At 33.4% G+C, this 14,508-nt stretch overlaps 1 protein-coding gene across 1 annotated transcript in view; it reads right to left on the bottom strand.

The window, feature by feature from the left end:
* Window positions 1–2,389: 2,389 nt before the first annotated feature.
* LOC140450536 (uncharacterized) overlaps window positions 2,390–14,508 on the bottom strand; it is a 59,910-nt gene continuing 47,791 nt past the window's right edge. The window contains exon 5 of the mRNA XM_072544192.1: window positions 2,390–4,694. Coding sequence (XP_072400293.1) covers window positions 2,905–4,694 — 1,790 coding nt within the window. The 3' untranslated portion in view covers window positions 2,390–2,904. The remainder of the gene's footprint in view (window positions 4,695–14,508) is intronic.

Here is a 14,508-nt window from a genome sequence, read left to right as displayed (position 1 = left end):
TGACGGGTAAGTTTTTGAATAGTTTAGTAAGCTTGTTCGTAATTTGTGGAAAATAGGGAAGAGAAGCATATTTTGTGGCTGGTTTTGGGGTTAATTTGGGGACCATTTTCATATCCGTCAATCTCCAAGCATTGCAAACAAAAACGGCAATCTCCAAACTAAGATATTAAAAAAAAAATGAAAAGAAATAATTTCTTAAATTCCTCTTTCTGGACATCCGATCACAAACCAAATTTTTAATCATTCTTCATCAGTTTTATTGTTTTAATTTAATTTTGTTAGTTTCTACAGATTTTTCGCGATTTCCCAAAATTATGGAAATAAGAGATTGCCGATTTGATTTTACACCCCTCATTTTTCTATTTGGATTTCGATGGTTCCTGCACAAAACTTTATTCCCCTCTACAAAGCTAAACTTTGTCGCTGGTGGCATTGTTATGTATTGTAGCGTTTTATATTTAATATCTATATAATAGTATAAATTCTGTTTTAAGTTTTGTATTCAGTTGTTTCAAAATATAGATGTGTTTGTCTCTGTTACCTGTCAAGTAAAACAGGTTAAAACTAGGAATCGAGGACGTTTAAAATAATCAATACAATATGTGTTATTTCTACGAATTTAAAAAAGTTGTTTTGATTCAAGGCTGAATCCCCGGTTTGTCAAGAAATTTTGTTGTAAGAACGAGGTCAAGAGGGGTATTTTGTTTGTTTAGGTTCGTAGGCCACAAACTCGCTGGAGACGTGAAGGGAAATTTATTTGGCGTTGAATTTGAAAAATCTAACGCAAGGGGAGTGAAGCAGGAGATTTTAAACGGAGAACACGTTTTGCGGACTTTGAATCAAGGGTCGATTCAATGTTCTTGGTGGTAATGTCTTAAGACCGGTTAAGGTGATTAATTTACTCTTCGCAAATAATTGCAGTTTAGAAAAGAGTAACCACCAAAAGATTTGTGTAGATACCGGAAACTGATGAAATTATTATATAGGATGTCCCCGTCGTCAGCTTGCTTCCTCCACCGAACCTAATTTACATCTCTTGATTGTTTGTTCCTGAGTATAGAAATGGTTACCTTGTCCCCGTTGGAGAATATGTCCAGATAGATGTCCCATAGATGTTTAACAAGTTTTTTCAAAGTTAAGTGCGAAACAGTGAAATTCAGGTAACTTTTTAAGCGATTAAATTTTAAAGTAAAGACAGACATTTCAAAAAAAAAGTAATAATTGCTTTCATTAAAATTTAAAAGGATTTGTAATAATTAATAAATTGTAAATTTTATGGTTTAACTTAGCTGTCATTTTATTTGTTCAGTTTTAAAATACAATGTTAACATATGACAGCTAGCTTTATTTTTTTTGATATTTATTTGTTTTGTTTGTTTTAAAAAAAGGTTAATCTCTGTGCGGTAACATTTGTAAGTTTTTGCAGTATCTCCAACCCTGGAGTTTGTAAACGGATACATTTAAGTTTTTTTATTCTCTATTTTGCAACTATTTATGTAGTATATTTTTGGTGCAATTTGTATTTTTGACAACTGTTTGTGTTAAGACACAATAAATGTTAAATTTTGTTCCTTAACATTTGTTTCTTTTTTTTAACTAACCTTTTTGAGTTTCAGTTTGAAAAAGATATGTTTCTTTATGTTTGATAATTATTTCCCTAGTTACAACTAACTGTTGTAATGGTTATAATTAGGCACCTCGAAGTGGCGCTCTTTATAAATTACTAGAGGTGTTTCCTGTTTCCTTTGGTTTTGTTTGTCCCAAGTGATTCACGACCCTTTATTTCATTGTGTAGATACCCCAATCCGACCCATTTATTTCAACTTATCCACGACCCCAGTTCTCCAGCTAACCCCTGAGTGCCGTTCGCACAAGTAACGATTGTTTTGCTTGCACTATCTTCGTCCCCATAGTTTCTGTCCCCAATTTTCTACCCCCATGTTCCTACCCTGAGGTAGGCAAAATATAATCGTTACAGTATTGGGCATGGTTTATAGCATGTGGACGCACGGAATTGGTGGTTATTAACTGGACTGTAACAGGACAAAGGTACATCACTCGGATTGTAGAACCTCATGTGAGATTATGGCAAAGAGCTGTGGGTGAAAATTTTGTATTTATGGATGATAACGCCCGACTCAAGTGGTTAATGATTATCTTGAGACAGAAGGTATTAGCCGTTTAGAGTGGCCTGCGATGTCTCCAAATATGAGCCCCATTGAACATGTAAGGCATGTGCTCTCCAGAGTAGTTCATGCCCGCAGTCATCCTCCTAGAAAAGAATGGGAGAATCTGCCACAGAAAAATATTGATCGACTTATTAGCATTAGTCGTTAGCATCATTAGCATCAGTCGCAGCATCGTTAGAACTCGAATCCAGGCTTGTATCGATGTCCGTGGTGGACATGGACATATTAAAATTGTTAGATACATTTTAATTAGAAATAATTTTTTTAGTTTTAAATTTTTTATTTATTAAAAAAAAAGCAGTATCTCTTTTAAAACAAAAAATATTAGTCAACGTTATTATATTTTTTATAAATGATCTATAACAGGAGTTTTTGAAAATGGTTAATAGCAAAAATTTTGGGTGATGCATAACTTTTGAAACTATGTGTATTTTCTAACATTTTTATATAGATCAATGACAAAATTTCACATCCAATAGTATTCTCCACGGTATGTTCTTGTATAACCCTTTAAAGAGGATCGATGTGACAAGAATTTGCAGCACATTTCACATTCAAAGGATTTATCTCTAGTATGTATTCTCATATATGTTCTGTTAACCTGAATCTTTGACAAAAAACTTTTGGCGCCAGCTTCACATATGTTCTTTTAAATGGGAACTTGGTGAAAAATTTTGGTACAAATTGCACATCGAAAGGATATAGATGTGAAATTTCAGTGAATTTCAGAAATACATCCAGTGTGAATTCTTATGTGTTTTGTTAAACCCGATTTATGTACAAATTTTTTTGAGCAAATTTCGCATGAAAAAAGTTTATCACCAGTGTGTATTCCCATATGTTCTTTTAAATAGGAATTTCGTGAAAACTTTTTGGCACAAACTTCACATACAAAAGGGCTATCGTCAGTGTGTCGTCTCATATGATCCATTAAACAAGATCTTCGTGAAAATCTTTTGGAGCAAATTTCACATGCAAAAGGTTTCTCACCAGTGTGTCCTCTCATATGATCTGTTAAACTGGATCTATGTGAAAAACTTTTGGAGCAAATTTCACATGCAAAAGGGCTGTCGTCAGTGTGCCCTCTCATATGTTCTGTTAATCTGGATATATGTGAAAAACTTTTGGAGCAAATTTCACATGCAAAAGGTTTATCCGCAGTGTGTACTTCCATATGTTCTGTTAAACGAGATCTTCGTGAAAATCTTATGGAGCAAATTTCACATGCAAAAGGTTTCTCACCAGTGTGTACTCTCATATGTCCTGTTAAATTGGATCTCTGGGAAAAACTTTTGGAACAAATTTCACATGCAAAAGTTTTATCACCAGTGTGTACTTTTATATGTCCTGTTAAACAAGATCTTCGTGAAAATCTTTTCGAGCAAATTTCACATGCAAAAGGTTTCTCACCAGTGTGTCCTCTCATATGAACTGTTAAAGTGGATCTATGTGAAAAACTTTTGGAGCAAATTTCACATGCAAAAGGCCTATCGTGTACTCTCATATGTTCTGTTAAACTGGATCTATGTGAAAAACTTTTGGAGCAAATTTCACATGTAAAAGGTTTATCCCCAGTGTGTACTTCCATATGTTCTGTTAAACGATCTCTTCGTGAAAATCTTTTGGAGCAAATTTCACATGCAAAAGGTTTCTCACCAGTGTGTACTCTCATGTGTCCTGTTAAATTGGATCTCTGGGAAAAACTTTTGGAGCAAATTTCACATGCAAAAGTTTTATCGCCAGTGTGTACTTTTATATGTTGTGTTAAACGAGATCTTCGTGAAAATCTTTTGGAGCAAATTTCACATGCAAAAGGTTTCTCACCAGTATGTCTTCTCATATGATCTGTTAAACTGGATCTATGTGAAAAACTTTTTAAGCAAATTTCACACGCAAAAGGTTTATCGCCAGTGTGTATTCTCATATGATCTGTTAAATTGGATCTTTTTGAAAAACTCTTGGAGCAAATTTCACATGCAAAAAGTTTATCGCCAGTGTGTATGTTCATGTGTTCTTTTAGATTAGAACTGTATGAAAACATTTTGGTACAAATTGTACATGTAAAAGATTTCTCTCCAGTGTGTATTTTCATATGTCTATTTAAATTAAATTTTTGTGAAAACATTTTGGAACAAATTTCACATGGAAAAGTATTTTCTCCACTAGGTACTGTTAAAACTATCTCTTCTTTAGAACAAATTTCACACTTTAAATGTTTTGTTCCTGCAGCGTGACTGTTTACACTTGATTTTAAATCAGAATTTTCTGAAAAATTTTTGATGCATATTGTACACGTGGAATCTTGTTCTCCAATGTAAACACTCGTATCTGTCTTTAAATGATTATTTGTTGAAAATTGTTTGTCGCACATTTCAGTGGTAAAATAGTTTTTCTCAGTGTTTACATTCGTCGAGGCAGTTAAACATTGGTCCAAACTGCCGTTAATTCTAACATGGTCTTTGCATAATTGGCTTGCACCAGTTTGTATATCTTCATGGAGAAAACCTAAAATCGTAATTATCTATTAAACCACAATCATGTACTTAAATACAAAAAAAATTTATGACCAGATAAAAAAACTCGGAATAGAGTGACAGAGGTTATGTCTAATAGAACAAAGTATACTTATTTGACCGTAAGTATAATAATTATAAATATAATAATTACCATAACTGGAGGCAAAAGCCAGCACAAGCAGGCATTTTTCAGTGCGTTCCCCAAAAAGGCCGCGTGCTTTGTGCGGATTTAATTTTCGTCAATATGAGATAAAAGGGGGAAGACTAACTATTAAGCCAATGCTCGAACTTTTACTGACCATAGCGAGCAATTTAGTATATGAACAACTAAAAACGAATATAGAATCGCAATGATGTTGCAATGATGTCGCAAAATGAATAAACTGATACAATCTCTACAAAGAGAGGACTACTTGAACTACCAAGGAGACACCTTATTCCGCATTTTATTTAATATCACCCTAAAAATAGTCATAAGAAAAGCAATGGTCAAACGATCATAGTAGCGACGAGTGACTTCGGCTAAGGAAATACCTGTGAGACTTATCAATGTCAATGACTACCCAGTGACCATCAAGAAAGAGACAAAAGTAGGAACTTGTGTATCTGTGACATCCATAATCCGTCAGATGACAACATCTGATAATCCCAACGACAAATTCGACCAAATGGTTGCAGTTGCTGGACAGTCTCTAAATCAGATGGAAAAAAGGAAATTAAGGGAATTTCTTCGGCGGTCAATTCGACAAACAGCTCGACGATTACCACAGGCGAAAAGAGAGGAAGTTGAAACGATTGTTCAGGAAATGAAAAAAGACGGGGTGATAGAACCTTCTACGAGCCACTATAGATAGAATTGCCGCTGCTTTAAAAATATCACGGCGGACAATATACTCGATAAAAAACAGGAAAGAAAACAATCCCGTCCTTTCAAAACCAGGCAAAAATAGACGTCTTAAAAATAAGACGACTGATATGTTCGAGGCATCAAAAATGGCAGTACATTGTATGATATATACCAACAGAGTAAGTGTTGATTTCTTCAGTGTTAATTTTATGATAAACAAGAACCAGGGTAGGTATTTCAATTTTCATAAAATTTTCTATCTACTTATTTTTGGCTAAAAAAGACGATAATGAATTCTTTTTGAAGTTATACTTCTATACGCGCGGTCGACGTTGGAAATTTGCACGGGAGTGAATCGGTGAAATCATTACATATGTAAGATATGAGTAAGAGAGAGACAGAAGATATATTTTCTCTCTCTTTCTCTATCGGGAATAAAAATGTTCTTTTTGTATATACATATATTTAATATTATATATATATATATATATATATATATATATATATATATATATGCAACTAGTCAGAGAAAAACAGTTCTTGGCTATCGAACATTGTTTTCTTGTAAGTGGGCATACGCGCTTACCCTCGGATCGTGATTTCGCCCTAATTGAGAAGAAAAAGAAATTTACGGCACAAATATATCATCCCAATCAATGGTGCGACGTTATAAGAAAAGCCAAAAAAACCAATCCATTTGAAGTTATCAAGATGCAACAAAAAGATTGTATTTCCTTTGACGAGCTGCAAAGGCAAACTAACAAAAAACAGACGACAGACGAAAAAGAACCTTTACGTTTTAGTCAAGTTAGATGTTTTAGATTTGAGGCGGATAAACCCAACACAATGCTTGTGAAACACTTTTTAAATGAAGAGTTTAAATCGGTCAATAATGGTAAGCGAGGAGTAAAAGATGGAAATCGAATAAAAAATCTAAGAGATGTTCCTCCAAAATATACCACATCTGTACCTCTTAACGACAATAAGCTAAAAAATTTAACGGAACTCATGCCTTATATTCCTTTAGTTTATCACGACTTTTACGTTGAGCTGGGCGTTCGACAACAGTCAACAGACCTCGCAGAAGATCCGGAAACGGAGAATTTTGACTTGGACGAGTAAAATAGAAACATTGTCTTAGATAAGAAAATCTTACAACAATGTTTTTGTAAAAAAGGAGTAAGCCACGTTGCTCAAGAAAAATATTTTTTCTCTTTTAGTTAAGAGTTCCGTTTGTTTTTTTTTTTTAGTTTGTAAATTGCTTATATTCAGAATAAAGCTTCATTTAAAAAAATATTGTTGTGTTATAATAAAAACTCTGATTTAAAGATTTGATTGAAAGTTTCAAACTTGGTTTTGTCCATTTTCTACTTATGTGGCTTGTTACCTTTTTCGCCCAAGCCCTTCAAGTGTCATCTATAAAAATAAACTTGTACAGTTCTTAATGTTACATTTTTTATATAATCTCAAAGATTCTGCTCTCTTCACAGCAATATGAGATTGTTCCATCAGTCCTCGCCTTGGGCCATTTAAAACCAATGTCTTTCAGTACAATATTGAGTGACATACGATAACCACTAAACATATCTTTTTCCTTCAACTGAATCCATATATGGGTCAAAGTCACATGAGTGACAAAAGGAATAGTTGCAATTCTGTGGGCCCCAGACAAAGACTAGTATTAGTAAGATTGTAGTGTTGATAACTCAATTTGTGAAAAATTTGTACTTGTGTCACTGTTTCCCTAAAGGTGCGATATATTAAAAATATTAATCGTTTTTTATGTAATTCACTCGATAGTTTTGTATTTCTGAACATTAGGCAATATTAAATCTTCTTAACAATATCAACTGTGTTGTGACTTTTTTTAAATTTATTATTACCGTTCTATATTTATGTTTATACTAGTAATAGTCGGTATGAGGTTCAAGCTGTTTAATGTTGAGTTCATAAATCTCCTCAATGGTGAAAAAGAATAAACACTTCAATAAAAAAAGAGTGGGTGTGTACTTAGTACGCTCGTAAGAAGTTATACTTTATTTGTATTTTTTTTTTAATATTAACTCTTAATTTGGCCGTGTGTACTCCAGGATACGTTATTTATTAAAATATACTTCCTCTACATCAGCGGTCGGGGAACTTTTTTAATCATTACCCCAAAATATTTTTGTGTAAATTGATATTACCCCATGGTGAAGAGCAAAAAAAAAACGAAATCGCCTCTTTTAGCATCTTTCATATTATAGCCCCTATGATAATTTTGAAAAGAAAACAGTAACTAAAAATTAAATTTAAACATCACTTATTCAATTTATCAATGTAATACCTAGTAATAAGGCTCGATTTCTATCAACCTATCGAGCAGACTGGATTCAGAAAACATTTTAGTACCATAGACCACTTGCACACCGTAAGATCACTGATAGAAAAATGCACCGAGTATAATGTTCCAATTCATATGGCGTTCGTCGATTTCCATAAAGCATTCGATCCCATCGAATTATGGGCAGTGCTTGAATCTCTAGAAAATGCACGTATAGATTCAAGATACACTAACATAATTAAAAACATATATGAAAATGCCACCATGCAGATAAAGTTGGACGAAAGCACAAAAACTAATCCCAGAAGACTACAACGGGGAGTAAGACAAGGAGACACCATCTCTCCCAAACTATTTACCCTTGCTCTAGAAGACATTTTTAAGAAACTAGAACAGAACAACAATGGTATCAACGTCGACGGATCATACTTAAACCACTTGAGATTCACATATGACATAGTTTTAATAGCCGATAATATCCAACAACTAAATGATATGTTGCAACAGTTGCAGTTTCAGGAGCGGTAGGCTTAAAAATAAACTACAGTAAAACAAAAATACTGAGCCGATACCAGACAAATATAACAATACAAAATCATACCATAGAAAATGTTGAACATTATGTATATCTAGGTCATGTCATCAAACTAGGAAAACCAAATTAAAGATGCTGAAATTAAAAGAAGAACACAACTGGCATGGGGCGCTTTCGACAAACTAGCATATATCTTGAAAAACACCTGCATTCCTGTAAACTTAAAGAAAAAGGTAAATAACACATGCATACTACCAGTTTGTACCTACGGCTTGGAGACTTTATCAAAAAATCTGCTAAAAAATTAAAAACAACGCAAAGAGCAATGGAACGAATCATGCTTGGAATATTACTGAGAGACAAGATTAGAAACACCGAGATAAGACGTAGAATGAAGATTAGGGATATTGTGGAAGAAATTACAATTTGAATTGAATCGTCAAATGATCAATTCAGAACGTCTGCTCATAAAATAAAGAGCATAAAAAGGAGAAAAACAGAATACTTCGGCCATATAATTAGAGGACCTAAATACCATCTACTTCGCCTTATAATACAAGGAAAAGTGGAAGGAAAGAGATGGATTGGTCGAAAGAAACTTTCATGGCTGCGTAATATTAGACAATGGTGTGGTTCCACAGTAGAAGAATTATTTCGCGCAGCAGCCGACAGAGAAAGGTTTCATGGAAAATGGTTGACCAAGAGAGACCTAGTAATACATAACGGTAATAATAGTAATATATATGTAATATACAGTCGAGGAAAAAAAATCGCCCCCACAGAAAATATAAGTAAATGATAATTTCTTGTTATTTTGTAATGTATATGATATTTTTCTTGTATTATTAGACTCTAATGCTAAACGCTGATCAAATGTACCAAACAAGTTTTATTTAATCTTTGTCTTTTAACAGATATTTCTAAATTTGCAAAGTATTCTCGCGGTTTGGATGACAGGTGTGAATGCAAATTATCTGAATGTTTCTTCAGATTGACTTTTTTTTGAAAGACTCTGAAGTCAGTACCTTCACACATACAACACGCTGTGGTTTCATTGTACCATTATCTTCTATTTGTGTAAAACCGTAATTAAGGAATTCGTCTTGGTATGTTCTTTTTCTATTTGCAGCCATCTTAAGGAAAACAGAAAATAATAGTTGTGAAATATTTGAATTAAATTTTTAAATTGCGGCTTACCTTGATCGATGATTAATGATAAAATGGTGATCTTGTCAGCAACTAACTAGTAAAACTCGCTCTCTGACTCGTCAATGTATTTGTATCTTGACGGCATGGCACGGACGACGGACTGAGCAGGTAGCCGGGTTCGGGGTTGTGCTTTACTGCGCATCTGCGCAAAGCTGGGAAGTGAGATGGCGTGGTCTGCATATATATATATATATATATATATATATATATATATATATATATATATATATATATATATAGGTTTATAAAATAGCAAAATAAAAGGTATATACTTTTTACACACCAAAGTTTCATATTTTTACCCCCAAAAATTTCATTTTTACCCCATTTGGGGTAATTTACCCCGGTTCCCCGACCGCTGCTCTACATAAACCGCGAGCCTTTGCGAAATAACAAGAAACAACAGTATAAAATAGTTAATGATACTTTTTTCGCAGTAAGTTTGTCTATATTAAAAAAAATTAGTTACGGATTATCTATCGCAATGAACAATCACAGATAAACTTGAATCTAAAATTTTAATAATGTAAGTAAAAGCTTTTTCATGTTAATGTTACAATGATGTATTATTCATGCAAACATATTTTTAACACAATTTTCTGAATTTTATTTTGGTATCGTCTCGCCAAGTAAAATACCTGCACGGAGTATACACTACACTCATTTCCTGACACGCTACACGTTTAATATTTTACAGAATGTTTATAAGTTATATTTTAGGTTGACAGCTGACGGTTGGCAGACAGCCGTCAGTTACCACCCTAAGCTCTGGTTCACACTGTTTAGCTTATGACACTACAATACCTCGGCTCACAAATTCAAGCTGGGGTGGGTTAATATTACGCTTTGGACGTTCGCTTATATTAACCTGACCTTTATTAGTTGTAACTTCAGATGCAGTCTGGGGATAAGGTTATTCAGCTAAATTTTCATCGATTTTAATTATTTTCTTTCTCCGACTCCCATTCGTTTGAGCATAGTGCTTATCAATTCGTTTAATAGCAATTTTGGTTGGACGTTTAACTTTAACTTAGGAAAATGCATAGCACTAGTCCCCTGTTCCCCACTTAACCACTTATTTTCAAGACCTTCCCAATAAACTTTTTCAACCTAATCCTCCATTATATCGGACTGATTCCGTCGAAATTGATTCAAATATCTCTTCCAAATCTAATTCTCATCAACCAGTTAACACAAATAAATTCTATCGTTTAAAACTTCGACGATTACTTTATCGACACATATTTTTCTATTTGTATTTCGATGGTTTCCTGGACCAAACTTTATCCCGCTCTACAAAGCTATACTTCCTGTCAACTGGTACCAGTGTTATGTTTGGGGCATGTTTTATAGCATGTGGACGAACGGAATTGGTGGTTATTGACGGGACTGTAACAGGACAAAGGTACATCACACGGATTTTAGAACCTCATGTGAGATTATGGCGAAGAGCTGCGAGTGAAAATTTTGTATTTATGGATGATGACAGAAGGTATTAGCTGTTTGAAGTCCCCTGCGATGTCTCCAGATATGAGCCCCACTGAACATGCAAGGGATGTGCTCTCCAGAGTAGTTCATGCCCACAGGGATCCTCCTAGAACTCATCATGAATTTATAATTACCTGTAGAGAAGAATGGGAGAATCTGCCACAAAAGAGATTGATCGACTTGTTAGCATCATTAGTATTAGTCGCAGCATCGTTAGAACTCGAATGTAGGCTTGCATCGATTTCCTTGGTGTACATACACTATATTAAAATTGTTAGATACATTTTAATTAGAAATACTTTTTTTAGTTTTAAGTTTTTTATTTATTAAAAAAAAAACGGGTGTTGCAGTCCAGTGGGACTGCCGGTAAAAGTTATACTTCTATACATGCGTTCGTCGTTACAAATTTATATGGGAGTCAATCTGCACAATCATTACATATATAATGCTATAGGTAAGAGAGAGCAGAAAGAGAAACAGAATTAGGTATATAGGTATATGGTGCATCGTTTGCTATATATAACAACATTTGACCTGTAATATGAGTATAGTAAATGAAGGATTGAATCAATATTTTGATGAAAATATATTTTTATTTTCATATATGTATGAAAGGAGTTGAATGCAAAAAAAATTTACACATACTCTGCAGTAAAATTCATTGTTTATTTTGTTATTAATATAAAAATGCAATACACGGCAACATAATTCAATATAATATAACAATACAAATTAAAATAGAATATTCATAAATATTTAAAAATAATAATAATATTAATAAATATTAAATATATTTACAAAAGGAACATTTTTATTCTCGAGAAAGAAAATATATCTTCTGTCTCTCTCTTACCTATATCTTATATATGTAATGATTTTGCCAATTCACTCCCGTACAAATTTCCAACGTCGAACGCGCATATAGAAGTATAACTTCAAAAAGCAGTATCTCTTTTAAAACAAAAAATATCAGTCAACGCTATATTTTTTTATATATGATCTATAACAGGAGTTTTTGAAAATAGTTAATAGCAAAATTTTTTTGTGATGCATAACTTTCGAAGCTATGTGTATTTTCTAGTATTTTTTTATAGAGAAATGACAAAATTTCACGTAAAGAGGATCGATTTGCAGCACATTTCACATTCAAAGTATTTATCTCTAGTATGTATTCTCATATATGTTCTGTTAACCTGGATCTTTGAAAAAAAACTTTTGGTGTCAGCTTCACATATGTTCTTTTAAATAGGAACTTTGTGAAAAATTTTGGTACAAATTGCACATCGAAAGGATATAGATGTGAAATTTCAGTGAATTCCAGAAATACATCCAGTGTGTATTCTCATGTGTGTTGTTAAACCCGATTTATGTACAAATTTTTTTGAGCAAATTTCGCATAAAAAAAGTTTATCACCAGTGTGTATTCCCATATGTTCTTTTAAATAGGAATTTCGTGAAAACTTTTTGGCACAAATTTCACATGCAAAAGGGCTATCGTCAGTGTGTCGTCTCATATGATCCATTAAACAAGATCTTCGTGAAAATCTTTTGGAGCAAATTTCACATGCAAAAGGTTTATCACCAGTATGAACTCTCCAATGGATCGTTAAAGCGGATTTTTGTGAAAAACGTTTGGAGCAGATTTCACACGCAAAAGGTTTATCGCCAGTGTGTACTTTTATATGTTCTGTTAAAATAGATCTTCGTGAAAACTTTTTGGCACAAATTTTACATGCAAAAGGGCTATCGTCATTGTGTCGTCTCATATGTTCTGTTAAACTGGATCTATACGAAAAACTTTTGGAGCAAATTTCACATGCAAAAGCTTTCTCACCAGTGTGTACTGTCATATGTCCTGTTAACTTGGATCTCTGGGAAAAACTTTTGGAGCAAATTTCACATGCAAAAGGTTTCTCACCAGTATGTACTCTCATATGTCCTGTTAAATTGGATCTCTGGAAAAAACTTTTGGAGCAAATTTCACATGCAAAAGGTTTATTCCCAATGTGTCCTCTCATATGTTCTGTTAAACTGGATTTTTGTGAAAAACTTTTGGAGCAAATTTCACATGCAAAAGCTTTCTCACCAGTGTGTACTGTCATATGTCCTGTTAAATTGAATCTTGTTGAGAAACTCTTGGAGCAAATTTCACATGCAAAAGTTTTATCGCCAGTGTGTACTTTCATATGTTGTGTTAAACAAGATCTTCGTGAAAATCTTTTGGAACAAATTTCACATGCAAAAGGTTTCTCACCAGTATGTCCTCTCATATGTTTTGTTAAACTGGATCTTGTTGAAAAACTTTTGGAGCAAATTTCACATGCAAAAGGTTTATCACCAGTGTGTGTTCTCACATGTTCTGTTAAATTGAATCTTTTTGAGAAACTCTTGGAGCAAATTTCACATGCAAAAATTTTATCGCCAGTGTGTATGTTCATGTGTTCTTTTAAATTCGAACTGTATGAAAACCTTTTGCTACAAATTGTACATGTAAAAGATTTCTCTCCAGTGTGTATTTTCATATGTGTTTTTAAACTGGATCTTTGGGAATATTTCTTGGAGCAAATTTTACATGCAAAAGTGGACCTTCGTGAAATTAATTCGGTACAAATTTCACATGGAGAAGTATTTTCTCCAGTAGGTACTGTTAAAACACTCTCTTTATTAAACTCATTAGAACAGTGAGTGTTTACACTTGCTTTTAAACCATAATTTTCTGAAACATTTTTGATGCATATTGTACACGTGAAAACATGTTCTCCAATGTAAACACTCGTATCTGTTTTTAAATGATTATTTGTTGAAAATTCTTTAGCGCAAATTTCAGTGGTAAAATAGTTTTTCTCGGTGTTCACATTCGTTGAGGCAGTTAAACATTGGTCCAAACTGCCAATAATTCTAACATGGTCTTTGCATAATTGTCTTGCATCAGTTTGTATATCTTCATGGGAAAAACCTAAAATCGTAATTATATATTAAACCACTATCATGTACTTAAATAACAAACATTTTATGACCAGTTAAAAAAACTCAGAATAGAGTGGCAGGGGTAATAGAACAAAGTATACTTATTTGACTGTAAGTATAATAATTATAAATATAATAATTACCATAACTGGAGGCAAAAGCCAGCACACGCTTTTTTGAAGTCAGCAAATATGTTAAATTGAATCATGCAGGCATTGTTCAGTGCGTTCCCAAAAGCACTGCATGGTTTGTGCGGTGCAACTATTAAGCCAATGCTCGAACTTCTACTGACCATATGGAGCAATTTAGTATATGAACAACTAAAAAGGAATATAGCATCGCGCCTGATTACTATTGTCGAAGAAACATTTACGAGTGTAAAGTAAAATCAGAATCCAAAATGAATAAACTAATCCATGTACAACACACATTTT

This window comes from Diabrotica undecimpunctata, chromosome 9 (assembly GCF_040954645.1).
Source record: "Diabrotica undecimpunctata isolate CICGRU chromosome 9, icDiaUnde3, whole genome shotgun sequence".
Taxonomy (NCBI): domain Eukaryota; kingdom Metazoa; phylum Arthropoda; class Insecta; order Coleoptera; family Chrysomelidae; genus Diabrotica; species Diabrotica undecimpunctata.
The sequence above is the reverse complement of the archived record's forward strand: the minus strand, read 5'-3'. Positions and strand labels throughout refer to the sequence as shown.